The following is a 16,059-nucleotide window of genomic DNA, read 5'->3' on the forward strand; positions in this document are numbered from 1 at the left end:
TTCTCACTGTAGGCAGGAAACAAACAAATGGGCATAAGGCTAGATGATACTTTAGGTTCCTTCTGGTTTAAAAGTGATCAAGTCATTCTACGCAGTCAAATCCTCCATACTCCTGATACATGTAAGGTTTTTTCTCAAAGAAGCTGCCCACAAACTCTTCCCAGTTTTTCAAATATTCTAGTTCTAAAGTCTATTCCCCAAAAGTCTGTCATGACAACCCTCAGAAAACCTAAATGCCAATACATCTTACTTCTGACGTCTTCAACATTCCTCCACTGATAATGCTTGGGAAAAATATAAATAGAGAGCATAATGAAAACTATTTGGGCCACCATTTAAGGGACTTAAAATACAAATATCTTAGATTTGCCTCTCTTCTGGCGTGAGAGGACAACATAACATGTGACAAGTGAGCTTAAGTACTTAAATATAGGGACCTCAAGGTGTGTGCATTTCAGGTACTACCTTGTTAACGTTCTGATTTGAAAAGCCACCCTGATCATTATAATTCACTTACATTAGAGGATTTTTATGTTCATTTTCCAGTTATTAAGTGTAGAAATGCCCAGGAACCCCAGAGTTAGACAGTTTAGGATGCCTTCGAACAGTAACCTGCCACAGCTCTGAGCCATATATTAGGTGGTTGAATCTGTTCTATGACTGATTTGTGAGCCTAAGTCATTACTGTACACTAATATCTACATGGGAAAAAGAAAACACACAAAGGCCATTCTCACTGATTCTTAAAATATGTAAGATCAGGATTAGATTTTAGAGGTCATCATAATTAAACTTTATCCTTTAAAAATAAAATAACCTTTGGGGAATTTATAAAACTTTATTTGTGATACATTAGACCATCAAATTGAAAACAAGGCCCAAACTTAAGGCAGTTGGGTCACTCAATAAATCAATATTTTGAAATAATTTGTATTTCAGATTCATGATAAACACTACTGAGTTAGGCTCATCTAGGGTAGTGTCTAGCACCTATATAAGACCTCTCCAGAATGGCAGTCTTAGACTAGTCAGATTTCTATCTAGAAGCTCAGGTCTCCAAAATCAATTGTTTCTATAGGCCCAGGTATATGCTGTTAAGCTTATGACTTTGCCTGAGAAGTGCTAGAATATCACTTCCACTGCATGCTATTGGAGAAGAAAGCCACCAGACTAGCCAAGATTGAAGATGTAGAAGAATAATACTCAACCTCTCAATGGCATAAATAGTAAATAATTTTATACCATGAGTACAGCATTACTATAAGGAAAAATTACTGTGTCAAAACTTGGAGCAATGGTTTGGGATCAGGCAATGGGCCAGAAGCTGAAACAACTCAAGACTTAGAGAAATGGCCTTGAGGACACAGTTGGTAATGGCTTAAAGAGAGTGATAAAAATGTTATGGAGGTTGGAGAAAAGATAATTTGTATTCTGTAATGGCAGAAATTTTGGCAAAACTAATACTTGGGATAGTGAAGAAAACACCTAATAAAATAGTGGATTCTAGCTAAGGAAATTTCAAGGCTAAATATCAAAAGTGCCAACTAGTTGCTTTTAGCTGTGTGTGAGAAGGTATAGTTAGAAAGAGATAAGCTAAAACTGCTCAGTTTTCAAGCAGAATTTATAGGAAATAAAACAAAACCAATATTTTCTGAGTTTGAAAGTAAAATTGTTTTTCATCCCCAGTCTCTCCACACAGCAAAAAGCTCTCAAAGCAAGAAACGCCCTGAGACCAAATCTAGGGTTTAGCTGTAAGACCTTTGTTAAGACCTCAAAAAGATTTAAGATGGCATCTCATAGAATCTCTCAGTTAAAGAAAAGAACATCTAGGAATTTTAAGGCCATATGTCATAGACCCTCTAAGCTAAAACAATAGTGCTCCTAAGAATCTAAGAGTATGGAAACACAGCAACACTAAAGGTGACCCAAAGTAGACAAAGGTTTTTCTAAGAAGTACATGTGAGCTTGGCTTTTGTCCAGTGTATTTGATTATAAATTAATACAATAATAAACCTACAAAGTTTTAATAAGGAATGAACCAACTTGGAATGAAACAAACAACAACAGTACAAAATGAAAAGTGGCTCATAGACCCCGGATCTCCCTGGGCAGGAAGCAGGCTGAGAAAGCTGAAAACACAGCCTATTTCTTATAGACGAGGAAGAGATGTTTCAAAGGATGAAACCAAGAGCCTAAAAGGTAAAACAAAGCACCCCAGGAAATCTTACTCCCAGGAAGCCCAACTGAGCCTTAACTAAGAAAATGGCAACATGTGCCTGCTTGAACTTCAGAATTGCTATAGGCCTGTGACTTTTATTGTCACTGAGCAGGACCCCATGGGGCCTTCTCAGGACAGATACCCTCACCCAATGCCCTCTGCCTGTCTCTTATCTGTAGAAAACTAGCCTCCTAGGCCTTTCCCAAGTTCCAAAGAATAAATTTAATCAGAGAAGGGAGAAAATGCAGAAAGAAAGGAAAACAGTCAAGCAAGACAAAATAATAATACTTTAGCCATTAAACAAAGTCAAGCACTTTTAGTTCCTCCTCAAAGGCTGTAGATAACATTCTGAGCCATGTCTTTTGAGCTGTTTTGCAGATACTGAAACCTCCACCAGGCGGAAGAAGTTAACTGTATGCTGCCCACAAACAGGTAGACTCCAGATCGGTTGGAAACAGAAGGTTGATGATGTTGACTCCCGATTACCTCACAACTAACCCATCAGAAGAATGTCCATGAGCTGATCACGCACCCCACAATTCCCCTCCCTCACCCTGTCTTTAAAAACCTTTCCCTGAAAGCCACTGGGGAGTTTGGGCCTTTTGAGCACTAGGTACCTGGACTCCTTGCTTGGTGCCCTGCAGTAAATGTTTCACTTTCCTTCACCACAACCCCGTGTCAGTAGATTGGCTTTTACTGCACACGGGCAAGTGGACCCAAGTTTGATTTGGTAATACTGTGGGCCTCCAGTTTTCTCTCTTTTTTGAATAGGAGTTGCTAGTATTATTATCCTATCTCTCTCCCACCACTATGTGTTGAATATATGGAGGAGATAACTTGTATCTGTAGTTCACAGCTCTTCTGATAGAGAAGAGAGATATACAAGATGATCTGAAGTACCACACTCAAGAATCCCCACCTGCACCTACACCTGACTTAGATAACAAGATCCTGGTCTTTAAGATTAGACCATACTTGCCTGAGACTTTGGAGGCCTTGAGAAGGCATGTAGGAAAAATGAAAATATTTTGTAGCCAGAGGGTAATCTATAGCAGATTAAAGATGGCCACAAGTTCCTTGCTACCCCTGTCATTGAAAGATGAAGTTTCATGTCCTTCTTTTCAATATAGGCTACCCTGTGCCACTTGATTGACTAACAGAAAGTGATGTCCTGGAATTTCTGAGGGTAGGTCATAAGAAGCCTTGCAGCTTCCTGCCAGGTCTCATGGAGCCCTGAGCTACCATGTGAAAAGACCAACTACCCTGGGGCAGGAATGCTTGAGCTATGCATGCACTCTGAATAACAGTCCCATCTGAACTCTGCCTTGTAGCAGTCCCACAGATTAATGGGATATGATAGAAAAAGTCTGTTTTTTTAAGCCACTGAGTTTGTTATACATCAGCAAACAACCTATGTGTTAGTCATTATATGTTATTTTTGTGTTATAGTTTTAGATTACCCACTGTATACTAGAATACCCACTGAGAATACTAGAACATGTGATTGGACATCCCCAAAATAAAATTTTAACAAAACTGAATATCATAAGTTATATTACTGGCAGTGACCACATAATTAACATATATGTTCACCCACCAAGGGAAAATTAGGAAATTTATTGAAAAAAGGAAAACAATAGAAAATTACAACTAAGAGATGTGACGTTAAATTAAAATCTTACTAAAACTGTACATTATTTTATCTATCTGTGTTTAGTGTAGAGCCAATGCTTAAAAAAATGTTGACTTAAAATGACAACACCACCCATAGAACAGAAAATTGTACTTTCTGGTGCATCCATTTTAAGAATATTAAGTTGCATAAAGCTAAAGAATAGATACATATGAATTCATGTCTAACCTGGCATTTTCTCTGTCCTAGAGTCTTGTGTGAATCGAGCAGCACTTTGACCAAATGAGGTATTTTTCAGTCCTGGTGTTTTCTTCAAGGGCTTGAAAGCAGTTCGAGATTCATTATATGCACCAGGAGCTGGGGTGATTGATTTCATAGGGACAAACCTCTAGTGAAGAATAAGAAAATATGCCAGTGAGAAACTATGGTACATTTTGATATTTTGTGAGTTAAAAGCTGCTTTCTTAGTAATATAACATCTGGAGTTTATTTCTTAATGGAGTGAAGAAAATGTAGATGAGTTAAGATCTTATATCTATCAAAACATAAAATATATACTTTTAAAAAAATCATCTATATATTAATAATACAGTAATGCATTATGTACTTCACTAAGCCAGAAAGACTTTTCAAAGGAAATCTCAATATGAGATTCAGATGATAGTGTGTGGACAATCTTCACATGTAAAATATTCTGCAAGTTAAAATAATAAAGAAAAACTACATGATGTAACATGGTTTCTTCTATGTAATAAAATTACACAAATTGACAAAGTTCCTCAACATATATATTCAATTAACTCAACAATACCATTAGCTACCTTAAGAAAAAAATCTTAGATTCAAGCGGTATATAAATCCACTTTAACTTATAATATTAAAGTTATTATTTTATAAACTTATAATAAGCTTACTTATAAATTTATAATATTTAACTGATTGATATTAACTATGCATGTATCTATATGTAAATTATGAAATCTTATGAAATATAGCATTGAATAATCTATTTTTTAAACTTTTTTATTTAGAATTAATTTAAAAATTGGAACATTCAAATTTATGAATAAAAATAATGCAGAAAATACCTGTGCAATGATTACCCAGATGCACCTGTTAACATGTTATGCCATTCACTTTTTTCATTTGCCCACTCTATTTCTGTCTTTCTGTCTGTTTGTATGTCCATTCCTGCCTCTCTCTGTCTCTCTACACACACACACACACACACACACACACACACACACACACAGCACGCATATATACAGAACCATTTAATGGAAAGTTACGTGTGTTGTGGCCCTTTATCCCTAAATACCTTAGTGTGTATTTATTAAAAATAGGGATATTTTCTTACATGTATTTTCTTAAATGTATCAATCAATGATATAAGACTTTTATCTAATGTACCATTCATATTCCAAATCTGTCAGTTGATCTAATTATACCTCTAATGCATTTTTCCCCTCTAATACATAACCTAGTCTAGGCTCAGATATTGCTTTTAGCCTCCTTTCATGTAGGAACATTTCCAAAGCCTTCTTGAATACTATCTCATTATTTAAATGCTGAGTCAATGTTTTTAAATGGTATGCAACCCTGGCTGCATACAGAATTACTTGAGGAGTTAAAAAAAAGTATTGGTTGCTGGGTCCTATTCTGGACCAGCTGAATCAATCTCTGGGAGACAGGAAAGAAAGCAACTGGGTATCAGAATGTATTAAAATTTCCCAAAATATTCTAATATGCAGCAAGAGTTGAGAACCATTATTATAAAGGAGATCTTATGTTTTAAAAATTAATAGTTGAAGACATAAGAAAATTCAATGCATTTAAATAAAATACCAGACAACTCCTTAAGTCAAGACTAAAATAAGTATCCCAATAACATAACATGTCTTTAATCTTATAAACCAAAAATTGTGTTCTAAGTCCACCCTGTTAATTTCATCATTGCTTTTTCAATCATAATCATTAATAAATCTATTCATATTCAGCTAAACACTAACACTACCCCTAGCAGGCAGTCCTATTGGTTTTAACTCCTCCATATCTTTCACCCCAGAACCATGATTCTTTTCCTCATGGTTCTCTTAAGCAAAATTGATATCATATTATTTTTCATTTCTGAAAATATATTTAAAATATTATAATTGGTGCCAAGTAATGTCACATTAGGACTATATATCAGATGAACAGGAATAGCATAAAAACTGAGAGTTCTAGTTGTAAAAATGGTATTTTTAAAAATCAAGGGCACACACACAATATCCCATTCCCTCACATCCATTCTGTGTAGTACCTTAAGTACTATCAAGTTGCTCAAGGCAGAAACCTGCTGTTCATTCTTGATTCTTCCTAGTCTCTCACCACAACATCTAACCCATTAAAAAGTCATGTTAACTGTGTCTCCAAAATATACCTGCAATCTATCTGTCTCCTAGGAGTTGCCTCTTAAGTACAATGAAACTAAAGTAGCCCGCTGTAGTCATCTGAAGGTTAATAACCTTCCCAAGTTAAATAAGATAATCAGAGTTTTACATAGTACAATTGGTTAAATATCACAACGACTTGATCTGGCCACTGCGACATTATAAAGGTTTGCTAGTATTATAATGTTCTTGCCTTAGGAATATCTTAGATACCTTCAAGTCCCCTCAATATAGACCCTGGAGAACAGGATTACTGTGAAATAGACTCTCACATCACTAATAAAGGCCCCAGTGGCAGTTTTAGATATAATTTACGGCTAGGCTCCAGAGAGCCTTCAGAACCTTCTGCAAAAGATATGCATGTCCTCATAGATTACACGTCAACACTTCATATATTCGTTAGTAAAGTATATTTTAAAACCCAGACTAAAATCTCTTATAAGCTAAACTGAACTTCCACATAAGCAAATTTGCTTAGTAGACAATGTTTAATAAATAATTTCAATTTGAATATTCATCTCTGCATATTATTGTTAATATTGTAATCTTAAGTCATTTCCTTTTACCCACATTTCTGACAATATGATTTGCCCAGGCTGCATCTGTTCCTAATTTGCTTAAATACCACTTCTCTTTTTATAATCTCCCTAACACCACTGGATTTGTTGCTGGCATCGCATTATACTTATTATACACTAAATATGAAATAACTGTAGAACATTACCCGGGATTGAGAAAGAAAAGCAGGTGATGCATCATTTACGTTTGATGACATACTTTCATTCTTCTGAAATTGACTTTTAATGTCATATTTTCCTGGCCCTGGTACTCCCTAAATTACAGAAAGAAAGAAATACATACGCTCATTAAGAAATCATCTACAGCGCCTAAGGGAACAGTTGGCTAAATATCTGAACAAAAGCTACAGGGCTTTTAAGTGACATTACCAAAGCACTTCATTAAAAAGCAAGCCAGAACAAACTTCTTAAGAGCAACAGCAACAACAAGAACAACAAAAAAAAAGGGAAATTTTCCTTAGCAAAGCCTCCCAGGAACCTGAAAACACACTACTTGAAACTTTGCTGCCCCCTACTGATAGAGCTCATAAAAAAATTATCTAGTTCTTCACGTGATTTAGACACTACAATGAATAAAAGTAGTTTCTATATTTCTTCCATTTAACTTTATACAACCAGCTCGTTTCTAAAAAATATTTTACTGTCTTTTCAAATTTCTGTTAATCAGTAGACTGCTTTGTTTCCAACAAATAAGCTTTAGGATATATTTTCTTTTAACTACAAATGTTAGATGTAAGACATTAAGCTTTTAACTAGATATTTTACAAAAGATAAAAATTAATTCAGTAAACATTGGGATTGAGTTTTAATTATTTTGCTAATAAAATGTAAATATATATATAGAAGTACTATTTAGTCATCATCAAATATTTTAACTACCTTGATAAAGTACCTTTCATAGTATAAAAAAGATAGATTTAAATCTTCTGCTTCATATAATATCTCCCCTACTTTTCTATAGTTGAAAGAATTATTCCTTAATTTATGAATTAAATACTTGGCTTATAACTTGGATGTATAATGAAATTCTATCAGCAAATCCTATCACCTATATCATAACAATATAGGCAAATCCAACCATGTCGCTCCACCTCCACAAATACTCTGATCCAAGCCACGATCTCTTACCCAGATTACTGTGAAATCTTGCTAACTGCCTCCCTTGCTTCCACCATTGCCCATCTTCAGTCTGTTTCCAACACAGAAACTAGTGATGGATCCAGTTAAAACCCTTGGTCAGATTGCACCACTCCCCTTCTCGAACCCAACCAATGGCTTCCAATCTCACTTCTGGCAAAAAACCAAGGTCCTTAATATGAAATGAATTTCACCCCCAGACACACTATTACCACTCTAACCACCTATCCTACTACTCTCTCCACTCATCCACTCTGTTTCCCAAAAAGATCAGTCATATATCCACCTCAAAACCTTTGCACTTAACATTCTCTTTGCTTGGAATGTTCTCCTAGATAACTCCAGGACTCACTCTTTCAATTCAGTCAGTTCACTACTCGACGTTACCTTCTCAATGAGTCATTTCCAGGCAACCCAACATAAAATTTCGTTGCCTCCTCCAAACAATTCCTGTCCCCTCTCCTACCTATTTTTCAACCTTATTGTTTTTTACTATCCAAAATATGATTTCCTGCTATGTTATAAGCTCCAAGAGGGCAGTTGTTTTTTTGTTTTGTTTTGTTTTGTTGGCTGCTGTATCTTTAGAGTATAGAAGAGTAGCTGGGGCATAGTAGGCGCTCAGCAAATACTTGTTAGAAGAATGGATGAATGCATGCATTGCATTTTCACTGACCATATAACGATTTTAGAGATACATTCCTCTGGGAACTAATGTGCCCCCAAATAAGAGCATTACCCATTTCTAATTATAGTAAAATACCTATCATTATAATAAAAAATAATAATAATTTGAACAATTCTTTAGGAGAAATTCTTATACAGAAATACCTCTTCTTATAAATAAATTATATTCTAAAAATTTATGCAAAGTCCATGTTACGTTGTCTCAAATGAACAAATTAACGCAATTATTTGATAGCTGATAGAAAAGATTCACTTTGGTCATGCATGTAAGATTGTTTTTTACCTATGAACTTGTAGATAGTTACACTTAGAAGAAAAGAAACTTCTGCATAATTCTGTGTTTATATAAACCTATGAAATATGTATCAAATACAGAAATATGGATAAATATTCAAATACATGACGGTAATCTGTTTTCTTGAACTTTTCAGATATGCTATATCTATCTTCTCTCTGTATAGGAAGGCATGATAAAAAATTATTAGCTACTGACAAACAGGGACTACTTTCCTACTGTTTTCAACACCTGCCTAAGTGGTCATTACTATGGAGCATAGGGAAAAGACTAAGTGTGAATAATGAGATAAGTGAGTATACTTAGTCTTGAGAACTATTTTGCATAAAAGACGAAATGAAATCTTGACCCCTTCAGTGAACACTTCCTATTCCTTTTCTTCTGTTTTTCCATAAAGTTCCTAATATTACTGAACTTTGCTTCACTAAAATAAAATAGAGCAGTAAAATCAGGTCCTTACTTCTAAAAAGTTAGACTTAGGATTTAATAAGCCAATTAAAAATAAGCTCCAAAATAGGATTGTGAGACACTGACCACTGAAAGGCAGGTCTCTGTTTATGACAATATAAAGAAGATAAAAAGACTTTACACAGACCAAACCCGAGGCACAGGCTGAAAATGCTGTAATATTTATCCTGCTTTTCCACACTGTGATCAACAAAACACCTGCATTGATACCAACCTATTAAGTACATGGCCTCCCAGTGTCTCATCTGAGATCTGGTGAATTAGAATCTTGTTGGGCCCAGGAATCTGCACTTTGACCAAGCCTCACAGAAGATTCTCACGCACAATAAAGAAACACAGCTCAGCCAAAAATGGGTCACTACTACAGCTTTTTTTGTTAAGCACGTCCATCTTAAGGTAGAAGGCCCAGATCTTGAAAGTATCCTACCTTGGGAACAGAAGTTAAAGATTATTGAGGCATGTTGTTTATGGCATTTTTTCATGTGCAAGCTAATAAAAATGGGCCTGTCTTTAAAAACTAGGGTATAATCATTCATTTGATCAGATGGTGTGCAGGAATTAAAAGCTTCCTGGTTAATGCTAATGTGCAGTCAGGACTGAGGCCCTAAAACAGTTTAAAACTCACACTGCTGGGCCTCATCCAGGTACAGTCACTTTCCACTGGTTCCGTAACTGCCATTTTTCCCTAGAGTTTCAGAGTCCCCTTCACGTCAATAAGGACAACAGTGACACCAGGCTGCCAGGTATTTCTTTCAGCTCACATTCTATCATTTAAATTCTGTAATCACATTTTTAATTTTCAAGTTATCTTTCTTATTCTCTAAATCTTCTTTATTCACACATGCATTATCCTCCATGTTTCTGTGGATATTAATTATAATTTTAATTATTTATAATTTTGTTCTGTTATCTGTTTCCTTCGAGTTTCACTGATGTTGGCTTTTTGTTTGTGTTTGTGTTTCACATTGGAGGGTTTCCTCAAATGTCTCTCTGGTGATCCCTTGCTCTTCATTCAGACGTAAGGGTGAGTCTCTAAAAAAAACTGATTGAAAATTTCACACAAGAATAGATGTGACCTGAGGGACTTCCCTGGTAGTCCAGTGGTCAAGACTGCCTTCCAATGCAGGGGGTCCATGTTCGACCCCTGATCAGGGAGCTAAGATCCCATATGCCTTGCAGCCAAAAAACCAAAACATAAAAACAGAAGCAATATTGTAAGCAATTCAGTAAAGACTTTTCAAATGGTCCATATCAAAAAAAAAACAAAACAAAACTTAAAAAAAAGAAAAGAACAGATGTGACTTGAAATCTATTGTACTTAATTATGTTGTGATGGAATCACAACTCAGCCTTTGTATTAGCAGGCCCCCAAAGGTCAGTCTTTTCTCAAGTCTGGCTGACAATTTAGGTGAGTGGGAAAGCTGCCTGGAACTTTCTCCCCATTCTGTATATAAGCTTTTACTTAAACTCTCCATTTCGTTCCTGCCTTTACTTTTAATTATGACAAATTAAAAAAAAAAAAAATGGAGAGAATAGTACAAGAAATTTCCACATACATATCACCCAAGGTGAATAATCCTCAACTCACATCCATATGTGTTTTCTAATCCTCATAGAAGATTCTCATGCACAATAAAGAAACACAGCCTCCCCAATTCTCCCAACCTCCCCAATTCTCACTCTAATGATGCAGAGGCAAGTCTAAACTATCATATAATTTCATCAATGAATACTTCGGGATGTATCTCTAAAATAAAGGGACTCTTAACATAACCACAAAACCATTTTTCTATCTTAAAAAAAATCAGCAGTTATTTAATTCATCTGAATTTTTATTCAGAGTTCAAGTTTTTGTGACTGCCTCAAATTTATGTGTATATTAAATATGTGTGTATTAAATATAGAAATATATAAATAAATATTATATGTTTGTGCGTTTTAATCAGAACACATTTAAAGTCCATACTTATAAATGGTCAATACCCCAGTATCTCAGAATGTAACTGAATTTGGAGATAAGGCCTTTAAAGAGGTCATTAATTTAAAATGAGGTCTTTAGAATGGGCCTTAATTTAGTGCTACTGGTGTCTTTATGAAAAGAGGAAATTTGGGCACAGATGTGAGCATGCACAGAGGAAAGACCATGGGATGAAGACAGCCATTTACAAACCAAGGAGAGAGACCTCAGAAAAAAATCACTGCCAACATCTTAATCTCAGATTTCTAGCCTCCAGAACTCTGAGAAAATAAATTTATTTTCTTTATGCCACTCAGTCTGTGGTACTTAGTTATGACAGTCCTAGCAAACTAATAGAGGGAGGAAGCTATGACATAAGCATGGATTCAATCCATCTTGTACAACTAGAAGCCCTTCTATCTCTTTCTACAAAAACTATAAAATATAAAGAAAATACATCGACAAAGGCTAAGAGTCATGGTGGTAGTAATTTTGAGAAGAAGGAAAAAATCAGCTTTACCACACTTTTAACACATATTATCATACTTCGATAATATTAATTGAATGGATGGGACTATAAAGATAGACTGATGAATGCCATCCATAACTTTTGTCCTTTCTGTATCTCTTTCAAATACAAGACTTTTCAAGAACTGATATTTGCACATAATGGAATAGCATGCATATAGCACCTAACACTATGCCATGGACTTAAACTGATTATTTAAATACAGAAAGACAAGATCCAGCCTCATTCACCAGAACACAGGCACCAGTCCCCTCCACCAGGAAACCTACACAACCCACTCAACCAACCTTAGCCAGTGGGGGCAGACACTAAAAATCAACGGGAACTACGAACCTGCAGCCTGCAAAAAGGAGACCCAGGACACAGTAAGTTAAGCAAAATGAGAAGACAAAGAAGCACATAGCAGATGAAGGAGCAAGGTAAAAACCCACCAAGCCTAACAAATGAAGAGGAAATAGGCAGTCTACCTGAAAAAGAATTCAGAAAAATGATAGTAAAGATGATCCAAAATCTCGGAAACAGAATGGAGAAAATACAAGAAACGTTTAACAAGGACCTAGAAGAACTAAACAGCAAACAAGCAATCATGAACAACACACTAAATGAAATTAAAAATTCTCTAGAAGGGATCAATAGCAGAATAACTGAGGCAGAAGAACAGACAAGTGACCTGGAAGATAAAATAGTGGAAATAACTACTGCAGAGCAGAATAAAGAAAAAACAATGAAAAGAACTGAGGACAGTCTCTGAGACCTCTGGGGCAATATTAAATGAACCAACATTCAAATTATATGGGTCCCAGAGAAGAAGAGAAAAAGAAAGGGACTGAGAAAATATTTGAAGAGATTATAGTTGAAAACTTCCCTAATACGGGAAAGGAGTTAATCAAGTCCAGGAAGCACAGAGAGTCCCATATAGGATAAATCCAAGGAGAAACACGCCAAGACACATACTAATTAAACTATCAAAAATTAAATACAAACAAAAAATATTAAAAGCAGCAAGGGAAAAACAACAAATAACATGCAAGGGAATCCCCATAAGGTTAACAGCTGATCTTTCAGCAGAAACTCTGTAAGTCAGAAGGGAGTGGCCTGACATATTTAAAGAGATGAAAGGGAAAAACCTACAACCAAGAGTACTCTACCCAGAAAGGATCTCATTCAGATTTGAAGGAGAAATTAAAGACTTTACAGACAAGCAAAAGCTAAGAGAATTCAGCACCACCAAACCAGCATTACAACAAATGCTAAAGGAACTTCTCTAGGCAGGAAACACAAGAGGAGGAAAAGACCTACAATAACAAACCCAAAACAATTGAGAAAATGGTAATAGGAACATACATATTGATAATTACCTTAAATGTAAATGGATTAAATACTCCAACCAAAAGACATAGACTGGCTGAATGGATACAAAAACAAGACCTGTATATATGCTGTCTACAAGAGACCCACTTCAGACCTAGGGACACATACAGACTGAAAGTGAGGGGATGGAAAAAGATATTCCATGAAAATGGAAATCAAAAGAAAGGTGGAGTAGCAATTCTCATATCAGACAAAATAGACTTTAAAACAAACACTATTACAAGAGACAAAGAAGGACACTACATAATGATCAAGGGATCAATCCAAGAAGAAGATATAACAATTGTAAATATTTATGCACCCAACATAGGAGCACCTCAGTACATAAGGCAAATACTAACAGCCATAAAAGGGGAAATCAACAGTAACACAATCATAGTAGAGGACTTTAACACCCCACTTTCAACAATGGACAGATCATCCAAAATGAAAATAAATAAGGAAACACAAGCTTTAAAATTAAACATTAAACAAGATGGACATAATTGATATTTATAGGACATTCCATCCCAAACAACAGAATACACTTTCTTCTCAAGTGCCCATGGAACATTCTCCAGGACAGATCATATCTTGGGTCACAAATCAAGCCTTGGTAAATTTAGGACAACTGAAATCATATCAAGTATCTTTTCTGACCACAACGCTATGAGACTAGATATCAATTACAGGAAAAAATCTGTAAGAAATACAAACACAAGGAGGCTAAACAATACACTATTTAATAGTCAAGAGATCACTAAAGAAATCAAAGAGGAAATCAAAAAATACCTAGAAACAACTGACAGTGAAAACACGATGACCCAAAAGCTATGGGATGCAGCAAAAGCAGTTCTAAGAGGGAAGTTTATAGAAATACAATCCTACCTTAAGAAACAGGAAACATCTCAAATAAACACCCTAACCTTATACCTAAAGCAATTAGAGAAAGAAGAACAAAAAAAAACCCCAAAGTCAGCAGAAGGAAAGAAATCATAAAGATCAGATCACAAATAAATGAAAAAGAAATGAAGGAAACGATAGCAAAGATCAATAAAACTAAAAGCTGGTTCTTTAAGAAGATAAACAAAATTGATAAATCATTAGCCAGACTCAGCAAGAAAAAAAGAGAGAAGACTCAAATCAATAGAATTACAAATGAAAAAGGAGAAGTAACAACTGACAATGCAGAAATACAAAGGATCATGAGAGATTACTGCAAGCAACTACCTGTCAGTAAAATGGACAACCTGGAAGAAATGGACAAATTCTTAGAAATGCACAACCTACCAAGACTGAACCAGGAAGAAATAGAAAATATGAACAGACCAATCACAAGCACTGAAATTGTAACTGTGATTAAAAATCTTCCAACAAACAAAAGCCCAGGACCAGATGGCTTCGCAGGCGAATTCTATCAAACATTTAGAGAAGACCTAACACCTATCCTTCTCAAACTCTTCCAAAATATAGCAGAGGGAGGAATACTCCCAAACTCATTCTACGAGGCCACCATCACCCTGATACCAAAACCAGACAAAGATGTCACAAAAAATAAAACTACAGACCAATATCTCTGATGATCATAGATGCAAAAGTCCTCAACAAAATACTAGCAAACAGAATTCAACAGCACATTAAAAGGATCATACACCATGATCAAGTGGGGTTTATCCCAGGAATCCAAGGATTCTTCAGTATATGCAAATCAATCAATGTGATACACCATATTAACAAAATGAAGGAGAAAAATCATATGATCATCTCAATAGATGCAGAGAAAGCATTCGACAAAATTCAACACCCATTTATGATAAAAACCCTCCAGAAAGTAGGCATAGTGGGAACTTACCTCAACATAATAAAGGCCATATAGGACAAACCCACAGCCAACATCGTCCTTAATGGTGAAAAACTGAAACCATTTCCACTAAGATCAGGAACAAGACAAGGTTGCCCACTCTCACCACTATTATTCAACATAGTTTTGGAAGTTTTAGCCACAGCAATCAGAGAAGAAAAAGAAATAAAAGGAATCCAAATGGGAAAAGAAGAAGTAAAACTGTCACTGTTTGCAGATGACACGATACTATACATATATAATCCTAAAGATGCTACCAGAAAACTACTAGAGCTAATCCATGAATTTGGTAAAGTAGCAGATTACAAAATTAATGCACAGAAATCTCTTGCATTCCTATACACTAATGATGAAAAATCTGAAAGTGAAATTAAGAAAACACTCCCATTTACCATTGCAACAAAAAGAATAAAATACCTAGGAATAAACCTACCTAAGGAGACAAAAGACCTGTATGCAGAAAATTATAAGACACTGGTGAAAGAAATTAAAGATGATACAAATAGATGGAGAGATATACCATGTTCTTGGGTTGGAATAATCAACATTGTGAAAATGACTATACTTCCCAAGGCAATCTACAGATTCAATGCAATCCCTATCAGACTACCAATGGCATTTTTCACAGAACTAGAATAAAAAATTTCACAATTTGTATGGAAGCACAAAGGACCCTGAATAGCCAAAGCAATCTTGAGAACGAAAAATGGAGCTGGAGGAATCAGGCTCCCGGACTGCAGACTATACTACAAATCTACAGTAATCAAGACAGTATGGTACTGGCACAAAAACAGAAATAGATATCAATGGAACAGGATACAAAGCCCAGAGATAAACCCACGCACATATGGTCACCTTATCTTTGATAAAGGAGGCAAGAATATACAATGGAGAAAAGACAGCCTCTTCAATAAGTG

The 16,059-nt window shown here is 35.4% G+C and overlaps 1 protein-coding gene across 5 annotated transcripts in view; it reads right to left on the reverse strand.

Annotated features, from left to right (window-relative positions):
• STPG2 (sperm tail PG-rich repeat containing 2) overlaps positions 1-16,059 on the reverse strand; it is a 617,593-nt gene that overhangs the window by 490,119 nt on the left and 111,415 nt on the right. For 3 of the 5 annotated variants that reach the window (XM_059923909.1, XM_059923908.1, XM_059923911.1), the window contains 2 exons: positions 7,008-7,115; positions 4,080-4,239 (listed from right to left, as the gene is read on the reverse strand). In XM_059923909.1, coding sequence (XP_059779892.1) covers positions 4,080-4,239; positions 7,008-7,115 — 268 coding nt within the window. The remainder of the gene's footprint in view (positions 1-4,079; positions 4,240-7,007; positions 7,116-16,059) is intronic. The other 2 variants (XM_059923912.1, XM_059923910.1) reach the window with 1 other exon arrangement.

Source organism: Balaenoptera ricei, chromosome 5, assembly GCF_028023285.1.
Source record: "Balaenoptera ricei isolate mBalRic1 chromosome 5, mBalRic1.hap2, whole genome shotgun sequence".
Taxonomy (NCBI): Eukaryota; Metazoa; Chordata; class Mammalia; order Artiodactyla; family Balaenopteridae; genus Balaenoptera; species Balaenoptera ricei.